At 40.8% G+C, this 13,115-nt stretch overlaps 1 protein-coding gene across 1 annotated transcript in view; it reads right to left on the bottom strand.

Annotated features, from left to right (window-relative positions):
- Nucleotides 1–6,409: 6,409 nt before the first annotated feature.
- LOC110525327 (tyrosine-protein phosphatase non-receptor type 9) overlaps nt 6,410–13,115 on the bottom strand; it is a 45,038-nt gene continuing 38,332 nt past the window's right edge. Inside the window, exons 6-12 of the mRNA XM_036989711.1 lie at nt 11,781–12,240; nt 11,263–11,350; nt 10,588–10,657; nt 9,674–9,752; nt 9,295–9,445; nt 8,807–9,014; nt 6,410–8,235 (exon numbers count right to left, since the gene is read on the bottom strand). Coding sequence (XP_036845606.1) covers nt 8,045–8,235; nt 8,807–9,014; nt 9,295–9,445; nt 9,674–9,752; nt 10,588–10,657; nt 11,263–11,350; nt 11,781–12,240 — 1,247 coding nt within the window. The 3' untranslated portion in view covers nt 6,410–8,044. The remainder of the gene's footprint in view (nt 8,236–8,806; nt 9,015–9,294; nt 9,446–9,673; nt 9,753–10,587; nt 10,658–11,262; nt 11,351–11,780; nt 12,241–13,115) is intronic.

Here is a 13,115-nt window from a genome sequence, read left to right as displayed (position 1 = left end):
GCCCACACATTTTCTGTAGGAATGAGGTCTTGGCTTTGTGATGGCCTTTCCAATCCCTTGACTTTGTTGTCCTTAAGCCATTTTGGAAGTATGCTTGGGGTCATTGTCCATTTGGAAGACCCATTTGCGACCAAGCTTTAAAAGCTGATGTCTTGAGATGCCGCTTCAATATATCCACATAATTTTCCACCCTCATGATGCCATCTATTTTGTGAAGTGCACCAATCCCTCCTGCAGCAAAGCAATCCTGCAACATGATGCTGCCACCCCCTTGCTTCATGGTTGGGATGGTGTCTTCGGCTTGCAAGCCTCTCCTTTTTCCTCCAAACATAACGATGGTCATAAAGGCCAAACAGTTTTATTTTTGTTTCATCAGAACAGAGGACATTTCTCCAAAAAGTACAATCTGTGTCCCCATGTGCAGTTGCAAACCGTAGTCTGGCTTTTTTATGGCGGTTTTGGAGCAGTGGCTTCTTCCTTGCTGAGCAGCCTTTCAGGTTATGTCGATATAGGACTCGTTTTACTGTGGATATAGATACTTTTGTACCCGTTTCCTCCAGCATCTTCACGAGGTCCTTTGATGTTGTTCTGGGATTGATTTGCACTTTTCGCACCAAAGTACCTTTATCTCTAGGAGACAGAATGCGTCTTCTTCCTGAGCGGTACGAGGGCTGATTGGTGCCATGGTGTTTATTCTTGCGTTTATATTGTTTGTACAGATTAATGTGGTACCTTTTAATGGCACAGTCAACTTAGTGTATGTAAACTTCTGACCCACTGGAATTGTAATACTGTGAATTATAAGTGAAATCATTTGTCTGTAAACAATTGTTGGAAAAATTACTTGTCTTGCACAAAGTAGATGTCCTAACCGACTTACCAAAACTATAGTTTGTTAACAAGAAATTTGTGGAGTGGTTGAAAAGCAAGTTTTAATGACTCCAACCTCCGTGTATGTAAACTTCCGACTTCAACTGTAGATATTCCATTAAAAATCTACTGTTTCCAGCTACAATAGTCGTTTACAACATTAACTTATTATGGCTGGGGGCAGTATTGAGCAGCTTGGATGAATGAGGTGCCCAGAGTAAACTGCCTGCTACTCAGGCCCAGTTGCTAATATATGCATATTATTAGTAGATTTTAGAGAGAAAACACTCTGAAGTTTCCAAAACTGTTCGAATGATGTCTGTGAGTATAACAGAACTCATATGGCAGGCAAAAGCCTGTGAAAAAATCCAACCAGGAAGTGGGAAATCTGAGGTTTGTAGTTTTTCAACTCTTTGTCAAATATACAGTGTTTATGGGGTCAAATTGCACTTCCTACGGCTTCCAATAGACTGGCAACAGTCTTTAGAACCTTGTTTGATGCTTATACTGTAAAGGAGGGGGGAATGGGAGCTGAATGAGTCAGTGGTCTGGCAGAGTGGCATGAGTTGAGACTCGCGTTCACATGAGAGTTAGCTTGAGTTACATTGCAGTTCTGAAGAAAAAGGAATTCTCCGGTTGGAACATTATTGAAGATTTATGATAAAAACATCCTAAAGATTGATTCTATACATCGTTTGACATGTTTCTACGAACTGTAACATAACTTTTTGACTTTTTGTCTGAACTAAGCGATCATGCATTGAGCATTTGGATTACTGGGCTAAACGTGCAAACAAAAAGGAGGTATTTGGACATAAATGATGGACTTTATCGAACAAATCAAACATTTATTGTAGAACTGGGATTCCTGGGAGTGCATTCTGATGAAGATCATCAAAGGTAAGTGAATATTTATAATGCTATTTCTGACTTATGTTGACTCCACAACATGGCGGATATCTGTATGGCTTTTTTTTTGTTGTCTCAGCGCGGTACTCAGATTATTGCATGGTGTGCTTTTTCCGTAAACCTTTTTTGAAATCTGACACAGCGGTTGCATTAAGGAGAAGTGTATCTATAATTCCATGCATAATAGTTGTATCTTTTATACATTTTTATTATGAATATTTCTGTAAATTGATGTGGCTCTCTGCAAAATCACAGGATGTTTTGGAACTACTGAACATAACGCGCCAATGTAAACTGAGTTTTTTGGATATAAATATGAACTTTATCGAACTAAACATACAGTGCCTTGCGAAAGTATTCGGCCCCCTTGAACTTTGCGACCTTTTGCCACATTTCAGGCTTCAAACATAAAGATATAAAACTGTATTTTTTTGTGAAGAATCAACAACAAGTGGGACACAATCATGAAGTGGAACAACATTTATTTCAAACTTTTTTAACAAATCAAAAACTGAAAAATTGGGCGTGCAAAATTATTCAGCCCCTTTACTTTCAGTGCAGCAAACTCTCTCCAGAAGTTCAGTGAGGATCTCTGAATGATCCAATGTTGACCTAAATGACTAATGATGATAAATACAATCCACCTGTGTGTAATCAAGTCTCCGTATAAATGCACCTGCACTGTGATAGTCTCAGAGGTCCGTTAAAAGCGCAGAGAGCATCATGAAGAACAAGGAACACACCAGGCAGGTCCGAGATACTGTTGTGAAGAAGTTTAAAGCCGGATTTGGATACAAAAAGATTTCCCAAGCTTTAAACATCCCAAGGAGCACTGTGCAAGCGATAATATTTAAATGGAAGGAGTATCAGACCACTGCAAATCTACCAAGACCTGGCCGTCCCTCTAAACTTTCAGCTCATACAAGGAGAAGACTGATCAGAGATGCAGCCAAGAGGCCCATGATCACTCTGGATGAACTGCAGAGATCTACAGCTGAGGTGGGAGACTCTGTCCATAGGACAACAATCAGTCGTATATTGCACAAATCTGGCCTTTATGGAAGAGTGGCAAGAAGAAAGCCATTTCTTAAAGATATCCATAAAAAGTGTTGTTTAAAGTTTGCCACAAGCCACCTGGGAGACACACCAAACATGTGGAAGAAGGTGCTCTGGTCAGATGAAACCAAAATTGAACTTTTTGGCAACAATGCAAAACGTTATGTTTGGCGTAAAAGCAACACAGCTGAACACACCATCCCCACTGTCAAACATGGTGGTGGCAGCATCATGGTTTGGGCCTGCTTTTCTTCAGCAGGGACAGGGAAGATGGTTAAAATTGATGGGAAGATGCTTGGAGCCAAATACAGGACCATTCTGGAAGAAAACCTGATGGAGTCTGCAAAAGACCTGAGACTGGGACGGAGATTTGTCTTCCAACAAGACAATGATCCAAAACATAAAGCAAAATCTACAATGGAATGGTTCAAAAATAAACATATCCAGGTGTTAGAATGGCCAAGTCAAAGTCCAGACCTGAATCCAATCGAGAATCTGTGGAAAGAACTGAAAACTGCTGTTCACAAATGCTCTCCATCCAACCTCACTGAGCTCGAGCTGTTTTGCAAGGAGGAATGGGAAAAAATGTCAGTCTCTCGATGTGCAAAACTGATAGAGACATACCCCAAGCGACTTACAGCTGTAATTGCAGCAAAAGGTGGCGCTACAAAGTATTAACTTAAGGGGGCTGAATAATTTTGCACGCCCAATTTTTCAGTTTTTGATTTGTTAAAAAAGTTTGAAATATCCAATAAATGTCGTTCCACTTCATGATTGTGTCCCACTTGTTGTTGATTCTTCACAAAAAATACAGTTTTATATCTTTATGTTTGAAGCCTGAAATGTGGCAAAAGGTCGCAAAGTTCAAGGGGGCCGAATACTTTCGCAAGGCGCTGTACATGTATTGTGTAACATGAAGTCCTATGAGTGTCATCTGATGAAGATCATCAAAGGTTAGTGATTAATTTTATCTCTATTTCTGCTTTTTGTGACTCCTCTCTTTGGCTGGGAAAATGGCTGTTTTTCTATAACTAGGTACTGACCTAATATAATCGTTTGGTGTGATTTCGTCGTAAAGCCTTTTTGAAATCGGACACTGTGGCTGGATTTACAACACGTTTAAAATGGTGTAAAATACTTGTATGTTTGAGGAATTTTAATTGAGATTTCTGTTGTTTTGAATTTGGCGCCTTGCGTCTTGAATATCTCAGAGAGGTTAAACTTCTTGAATTCAACCATTATTGGGTTCAAATACACATTTAGATTTGTGAACAGCCATCCACAACAACCACAATCCGTAAGGCACAAATAGCTAAATGAGAGAGCAGCAGTGTGATTCACATCATTCTACTTTTGTAATCACAGGTAGAATTGTAATGTACAGATATCAAAGCATACCCCATTTGGGGGTAAAACCTCCAACTCAAACATTACAATCAATTTTTTTTTTCACAAGGGAATGTAGCACAAATACGACAATCATCTGTTTGTCACATAGCGCGCAAGCTTCATTACAACACACAGAACAATCATCACACTGGCACAATAATAAGGGTCAGCATGGTGGAAATTTTGAAAATGTAATTTGGTAATGGATCAGGTTCACTCTCAGGATGAGAGTTCACCCTCTCCATTCACCAGGGCATGCTGAGAATAGTGTCAACATCTTTAGTACACAACTTCTTTACCCATGTCACAATTAGCATAACATCAGTCAAAACAATCAATCCATACATTAATTACTTCATTCATATAGTTATTAACATACCAAGAACATACTCAAATCAATTGAGTCAGTTTTCAAAAATCTTTCAGTTTCCAAATCAAAACCCAATTAATTATCCAACCCAAAATTAGAATAACAATGCTTCAGTGATTCACATTGGTCCTAGTACTCAAAGTTAAAAACCCTCAACTTTGCACATAGACACTGGCAGAATGTACATTTATTTTATCACACAGCATAATTATAGTATTCACTTTCTTATCATGATTATAACCACAGATCAGTATCCCAATGCATTCTTCATAAATGACTCAATTTAGCAGTGTGTATACCTCTACAATCAACTTAATACCCCCCCCCCCCACCACCACCACTTCAGGCACTCAATCTTCTGGCTTCTCTTCGTAGTTTTCTCCAGATAGCTTCATAGTTCAAGAGGATGGCCCATGATCATGTCCCAATTTCAAATGTCTCACCCTTGCCAACCAGCACACCAGTTACATGAGAGAAGTTTTGGAACAGATCTCTCTCCATGCTTACTCCACGTTACATGAGAAAAGTTTTGGAACAGATCTCTCTCCATGCTTACTCCACGTGTACTCCACGTGTACTCCTGTCACCCTCCTGAGAGAAAAGGCATGAGAGAAAAGCAGTTGATAGCTTTGACTGGATGCTGTACAACGGTGGCTGGCTCGGACTCAGGTCTCTTGGTAGAAGTGGTGCGGGCAGGGCTGGATTGAACGCCTTTGTTGCTCTTCTTCAGCCGGTTAGAGGGGTTTTGACGTTCACACCGTTCTCGTGGTCAAATTATTCCTTCCATGCATTAAGACATTGATTTGTACAAATTACTTTTTGATACATTTCATAACCCAATTGTGAAACATACTTTATGTAGACATTATTTGCTTCTTATTTTCTACTTTTAAGATGCATATAATGTCCAGTGCATAACCTAGCCTGCTGGAACCAGCCTGATCGCTGTGTTCACCATTCTATTTCACTTTCACACAGCATTCAAGTTGGTTCCACCAGGCTAATCGTAACCACCATTGATAATGTAATCAGTGCTGTGTGTGTTTGTGTGTGACCAACCAGTATCTTTGATGATGGGCCAGGAGCTGATCGACACTGCTATGCCCATCAATGTGGCTCTGGCAAAGATCTCACTTCCAGCATCACATCTTGCCTGCTCACCAACGGTCGTCGATGGGGAGAAGAGCATTAGGTAGGTTTAGTCTGACTTGTTCAAACTTCAACATAGTATATGGTAAAGCACAAATATCCAGTAGTAGCAACACCCTTTTCATTCCATGTTCCACTGATGAACTGCCGATTTCTACAGGATGGACTGGAGATGCTTTTGCCAGATGGCAGCCTCGTTCTGTGGAAACCGTAATTGGGTAGGTTTTATAAGCCTGTTCAAACTTCAACATAGGATAGGTAGTACTTGTTTGTGTCAGATATTAACTGCCATTGGTAATAGAACATAAATATGTATGGAGCCAGCATATGGAGACTTGCAAGATGAAGTCCAGACAGATGGGCTTGATACTGATGTCTCTGAATGGAGGGAGCTGGACTCTGCCTTCAAATGTTACTAGACAACTTTTACTTGTATTGTCTTTTTTTTAAATTATTGAATGGTATCAGTCAAAATGGGGAGGGAGAACTCTGTTGTATATGGCAGGATTTCGCAAACTTGGTCCTGTAATCGGCTAAGGTGTATGTAAACTTCCGACTTGAACTGTATATATAACACAGGAATTCATGTTTGACTGCACTGGGCATTTAAACTCAAGATTTTTCAGAAAGATGATTTGTCTAGACACAAACCAGACTAAAATATGACAAGAGCACACACAATCCATTAGGAATGAACATTTAGCATTTAATGTGCTGAATACACGTTTGGTCTTCCTTTGAAATGTTATTGAACATATCCCAATCTCCTTTGGTTGGAAAACATAATTGGCATAAGAAGCATTTGAAATGTACATGTGTAGACAAATGTTTTTTCATACAGCAACATCTGATTCAATTGTCCTCAATCATACTACCTAATAGTAACAGAGCAAATATAATGTCTACTTTTAAAGTCTGAATACCTGTAAGAAAAAGTTGTAGAAACAATAGAAAATAGAAAAATACAATTGGTCACACTGTCCTTCATTGAAAGTAATCATTCTAAAATCAGTAAGAGTGTACGAGGATGGCAGACTTAAACGAGGCTGCACTACAAGCAAATTCAATATGAATTCAGTAGCAAAGAACACATTTTTTCATCCAACAAGATATCATGTAATATGATGCACACGCACTGTTCAGCAATGGGAACGGTAATATTCTACATGTAGTCCTCTATAAGTGTCCATTGAACTACCAGACAAGCCTGAAGGTCAAAGGTCCAATCAACAGTAACAATCAAGTTATGCCTATATCACATGTTTAGTACCTCCCATAATTGCAATTTGACCTTAAATGCACTATACCACCACAAGAACTGCAATATCCTAAAGCACGATGGGAAGAGCCATTTCAAAGTGCTTCAACATGGCTGTGTTTAAAAGTATATTGCACATTACTGGGGTCTTAAGGCGGAAGCATGGTTATCATGTTCATCGCAGCATTGGCGGCTCAACAGAAGTACATGACAGTGTCACACTGAAGCATACGTATCGACTATTGCGGCGACCAAACATTTAATGTCATGATCACAAGGTTTTCACAACAAATTTGAACAGCCAATGTGAATAACTTAATGAAGTCTGTTGTGAGGGCAGCCCTTAATTCTTCAATCTGCAGGAAATGATTGCATTGATATGGCAACATTATCAGCAGCTCGCAATTTGTTTAAGGTGTAGCATTACTTTAAGTTGAACTTAAGGTAATCTATGCATTTTATCGTGGTTGAGGCTTGGATTGGGGGTAGGGCAAGATGAGAAGTCCGCATACATATCAGGACAACTTCTACAAGTAGCCATCCGTGCCATTTAATCAGCTCCAGGAGAAATTTAAGTCAAGAGGAAATGTTCCTCTTGAGTTTTGCAAAATTGGCTCACCGTCCCTATGTGGATATTATTGACAAAATAAAAATACAGATTTCAGTGAGGACACAGAACTAATAATATAGGAAAGTAGACTTGAATGTAGCTAAACAATTTCTATTTGGTAGGACATGGGATTTTACATTGCCCAAACTACCAAAACAAATAAATGGTGGTCCATTCATAGAAAACAACAACTTGAACCGTGACTTCTTGAGATACTACAAATCAATTTTACTAGTCGTTAAAATGTGAGAGAGTCAGGAGGAATGAGTCTGTCTTAGAGGCCTCTTAAATGGTAGAATAAGTGATGGCAATCCCTAGAAGCAGACATGCTGATTGGCTACAAAGTGTCCCCTGGATTTACAGATTGCCTGCGAGAACAACACCCAGGGCATCACTGATTGGCTGCGAGAACTACAAGGTGACCCCCTTGGCATCACTGACTGGCTGAGAGCAGGCCCTGTCTTTGAGCATGCTCCAGGATGGCGTTGTGGCAGAAGTAGTACTGGTCGGGGGTCTGGATCGTGAAGGCCCTTTGCGTTCTCATCCACCGCACCGTCTGACACACATTGAGTGTCCCCATGTCCTGCAACTGGGACAGACAAATGTCCAGGGCACAGAAGGTACCTTGGGAGAAGGAAGGTGGGAGACATCATTATCAACAGATATATTACGAAGTGGGGAAGATGCAGAAATAACATTAGTTCACTATGGACTCCATACATGATAGCCATAGAAATATAATCCCTATTAGAGAAATGGGGGTGACACCTATGACTATCACATCATAGAGATTTTATTTAATTGTGTGCATTACGTGTTACTGAGGTGATCTGGGGGGAATGAACTTACTTGTTATAAGCATGTATGAGCCTTTATATTGTCTTATTAGGGCCCTGTGGTTTGTGGAATCATGTGACATGCCTGGATTTTTAACCTTTATAGCTTTTTCATCAAACTGTCCCAGCAGATGGTCCAGCTGCATCCTCAGACAATTGCTTTCCTTTTTGGTGTAATTCTCCTTTCTGGATAAGGCTTAAAATACAGGATAAAATCTTGCCATGTCACATGATTGTGCAAAATACAGAGCCTAAATAATATATTTTGTGTGTCTTTATTTTGGTCTCAAGGACTGGAGTAAAGTCTGATACGCATAGACTAAAGGAGTGGTGGTCATCAGTGAGAATTAATAGTTCACCTGTTCTGCCTATGCCCGCACTGCAGTGAACCACCATGGGGGGTCCCAGGGGGTGGCCTCTCCACCGGGGCCCCATGCCCTTCACCGCCTGTCTCTGCTGCCTCTTGACGGCCCCCAGGAAGTCGATGAGTGTCAAGGCCGAAGTGGGGACGCCATAGTCAGGCCAGCTCAGGTATTGGAAGTGGGTCACCTGCTTTTGCTCACAATTCTGGTAGGGAAGGGATAGACACACCATGATAATAGTGTTAAATTGTGGTAAACAATCACTGATATGCATGATTTGTGTTGGCCAACACCAACACTAAGGTAGTGTTGCACAGTGAAAATTGTCCCAGCTAAGGTGAACAGCCATCCCTATGCAGCTAGCCTGTGCTACAGATAATCTCAGATTTTCATCCTTAAAAAACAACAAATCAGCAATAGGAAATGTGTTATTCCTTGTGTAAAGGGAGCAGAGGTCACTTTAGACCTGTAGCTAGCTACTGTACCTCCATGTTGTACAGCTCCAGGGTGGTCTGGCTGTAGTGGGAGTGGTTGTCCACTCTCTGGTTGACCACAGCCATGTGACTGTACACCTCCTGTCCACCTTCCTCCAGAGGCCAGTACTGACCACATTTCTTCCGACCGCCCTCGTTCGTCCTGCAACACACAGATTTATTATCTCCAGGAGGGTAATGACAATCTCTATAATTCAAGAAGTGCCCCATTGTAACATATATGGGTCTGGTTGACAACAGTCACCACATATCAGCATTTCCAAACGTCAGTGAATCATTTAACAACAATCCTCCACTTCATGCCATGACAAAGACTTGATATCATTTCAACTCCCACTGGGTAAAGGAACGCTGTAAGAAAAGTAACTACCTTGTTGTCATGACAATGACTAGCACATTTTGCTCCCAGACCATTCTCCAAAAATCACCATAAGTTTTCTCCAGTGGTCCTATGGACAGTAGAGTAGAATGAAGGGAATTATCTACTTGTTACATCAAGGCTCATACACACTTACAAAATGTTGAGGTCTTTATGTTCAACCAACTCAAAACTGAGTGTACAAAACATAAAGAACACCTGCTCTTTCCATGACATAGACTGATCAGGTGAATCCAGCTGAAAGCTATGGTCCTTCATTGATGTCACTTGTTAAATCCACTTTAATCAGTACAGATGAAAAGGAGACAGGTTAAAGAAGGTTTTTTTAAGCCTTGAGACAATTGAAACATGGATTGTGTATGTGTCATTCAGAGGGTGAATGGGCAAGACAAAATATTTAAGTGCCTTTGAACGGAGTATGGTAGTAGGTGCCAGGTGTACCGGTTTGTGTGAGTCAAAAACTGCAACAGTGCTGGATTTTTTTCACACTCAACAGTTTCCAGTGTGTATCAGGAATGGTCCCCCACCCAAAGGACATCAACCAACTTGACACAACTGTGAGAAGCATTGGAGTCAAAATGGGCCAGCATCCCTGTGGAACGCTTTCGACACCTTGTATAGTCCATGCCCCTACCAACTGAGGATGTTCTGAGGACAAAAGGGGTGTGCAACTCAATATTAGGAAGGTGTTCCTAATGTTTTGTACACCGTGTGCATGCTTATGACAAGTCTGTCAGTTCATCAAGCACACCATAATGCATTATACCTGTCGACTTTAGTGTTACCAAAATACCAATAGTTTGAGAAAGGAACCTCTTACAAATGAATCCCATCAAAATGACTAGTGCAAAAGTCTCTGATGGTGAAACTAGCAGATGTAATATCATAGACGGCCATCGTTGTACCTTGAGTACCGATGTACGCATTCTTCTGTTTGTAGCCATCCATGAAGCTGGCGTTGATGTAGTCCGATCTCTGAGGGAACAAACATGCCTTTGTCACAGCGACCGAGAGAATAGGGGTCCTATAACATCAGAGCTGAACAGTAGCAATCCAGATAACATTATAGAGCCCTGTTGGATGAATGCCAAATAAATTGAGCAAATAAAAAGAGGGGGCTATCAATGCGGTAATACACCGTTTATCAGAGGCCTTTGGTGAGCTGGCTGAGTGTAAAAGTAGAGGCTTTCTCACAAACACATGAACCAAAGATGTCCTTTGACATTCTATGAGGCTGAAAGAGAGCATTCACGTATTGCAATATTGCGCAGTTCTTTTGTGTTTTTTTTTGTCCTCTTAACAGCCTATTCAATATGAATATTCAAAAAATATAGAATTAATATTTCAAGTTCTAGGAACCATGTGTAATGTTCAGGTATATGTGCATTTACAAATACTGTATGGAACCATATTATGCTGTTGTGAATGGTGACAGCAAGTCTTCTAATGCACATTGTGCTTGATAAGGCACTATATGCACATGTGGTTCCTAGAAAGTGTTACTGATATCTCGTATGTTATGATACTGTACACTTTAACTGCATGATGACATTGTCATATGACTTTCGAAAAGTACACACCTCGTTTTGTCGAGTTTTCAGACGAACTCTTGTTTGGTCAAGACACAGGACATCCCCATAGCGATTCCTCTCCTGGTTGTATGCAGTACTGGAGAGATTGGTAATTTAAGAATGTCTGTCAATGGTTGATTATATCATGAATCAGTATCAAGTTACTGCTCCAAGGGACTGATGCAAAGTTTTGCCACCCAGTTTGATGCTTTCCTTGGTAGTTTAATGGACAAACCCAAAGTCTCATCCTTTTCAACCCAGTGAGGGCTGGGGGGCCCGTATTCACAAAGGGCCAGAGTAGGATTGCTGGTATATGATCAGTTTAGCCATTTAGATAATAAAGAATAAGATTATAAATCGATAGGAGGGTTCTGATCCAAGAAAAGCTCTGATCAGCTTCTACTCTGAGACACCTTGTGAATACAGGACCAGAACTCTCTAGGCTTCTCCCTACGCAGCTCAAATGCCAGGAAATGTAGATCAACACAAAGCAAACCCTTTAAAAGTGATTGTACTCATCTACTCACAGGGCACAGTGGAAGGTCCCTGGCGGTTGCTCCTTGCGGATTTCCACGTACTCCAGGTGGATGCCAGAGCGCTGGAGCCTGCCCAGGTGGGCCATGAACTCCTGCAGGCACATGGCCTCCAGCCCGGGGGTGTGGACCGACGAGTCCGCCAGTGGGATGCCTACCAGCTCGTCAACGGGGTCCACACGACCGTTCTGCCCAGCCAGGAGCTGCTCGTTCCAGCCGTGGGCATCCAGGGGCAGCAGCCCCCCCAGGTGCTCTGGGAGACAATCCCGGGGGAGGTGCAGGCGGAGGTCGGACATTTTGACCATCTGGACCTGGGAGAGGAGAAGGAGGTAGGCGAGTGTGAGGGCTTCAACTTGAAAAAGTAAAGTGATAACATCTGATCTTAAGTCCTTGCTCCGTTTAAAAATATATATATATATATTAAAACTGGACCACATGTCAAAAGTATAGAATCCTTTTTAGGACATCCTGATTTGTAAGCTGTAGGTTTCAGTCTTGACTAAGAATTGAGGATGTCCTAAAATGGATTCCATGCATTAATAGGGGTTTAGGCTGATTTCATTCCAATTCAATGAATCACTGGGACAGTCAATGAATCAACGTCAATGAATCAAACAGTGTGCTTTTCAATAATGCTCCATGCTCTGTTCAATAAATGGATTCCGATTTGATATTGCATATTAGAGCCATTTTACAAACGTCATATCATCAATGAATAATTAATAATAATGATATAATGATTGTGGTGATAACACCAAGCATTCAATCTCATGACCTCCTCAAGTTCATAAAAACGTCATAGTTAAACAAGATCATTAATGACTAAATCAGCTTTGTAAAAAATAATAATAATCACTGTCCTACTGCCTTCTTAACTAATCTGCTTTAAGAGATGCAAGTCCATCAGAGCCACATGAACGATCTGTTACATCTACTATTTTTTCTGTGAAATCAACAGTGACTTGGGCTGAGTATAAATGGCACATTATTCCCTATGTTGTGAACTACTTTTGACCAGGGCCCATAGGGGTAGAGTGTGGATCGAAATGATGTACACCCTTGATAAAGATGAGCAATAGTGACTGTATAAAATAAGTAATTCTAATTCTGAGCAAAATTTTTATGCACAAAATTATATTCTTACAATTGCTCAGAGAAAGATTTTGTTAAACAAGTAATACTTTTTTCTCAAAAAGATAGGGGTCAACATTATTGACACCCCTGAACATTCTTATAGATAAAGTAGTCAAGTTAAGTATTTGGTCCCATTTTCCTAGCACGCAATGACTACATCGAACTTGTAACTAGAGCTGCAAAGGGTCGGAAATT

The sequence above is a fragment of the Oncorhynchus mykiss genome, chromosome 1 (assembly GCF_013265735.2).
Source record: "Oncorhynchus mykiss isolate Arlee chromosome 1, USDA_OmykA_1.1, whole genome shotgun sequence".
In the NCBI taxonomy this organism is placed as follows: domain Eukaryota; kingdom Metazoa; phylum Chordata; class Actinopteri; order Salmoniformes; family Salmonidae; genus Oncorhynchus; species Oncorhynchus mykiss.
The sequence above is the reverse complement of the archived record's forward strand: the minus strand, read 5'-3'. Positions and strand labels throughout refer to the sequence as shown.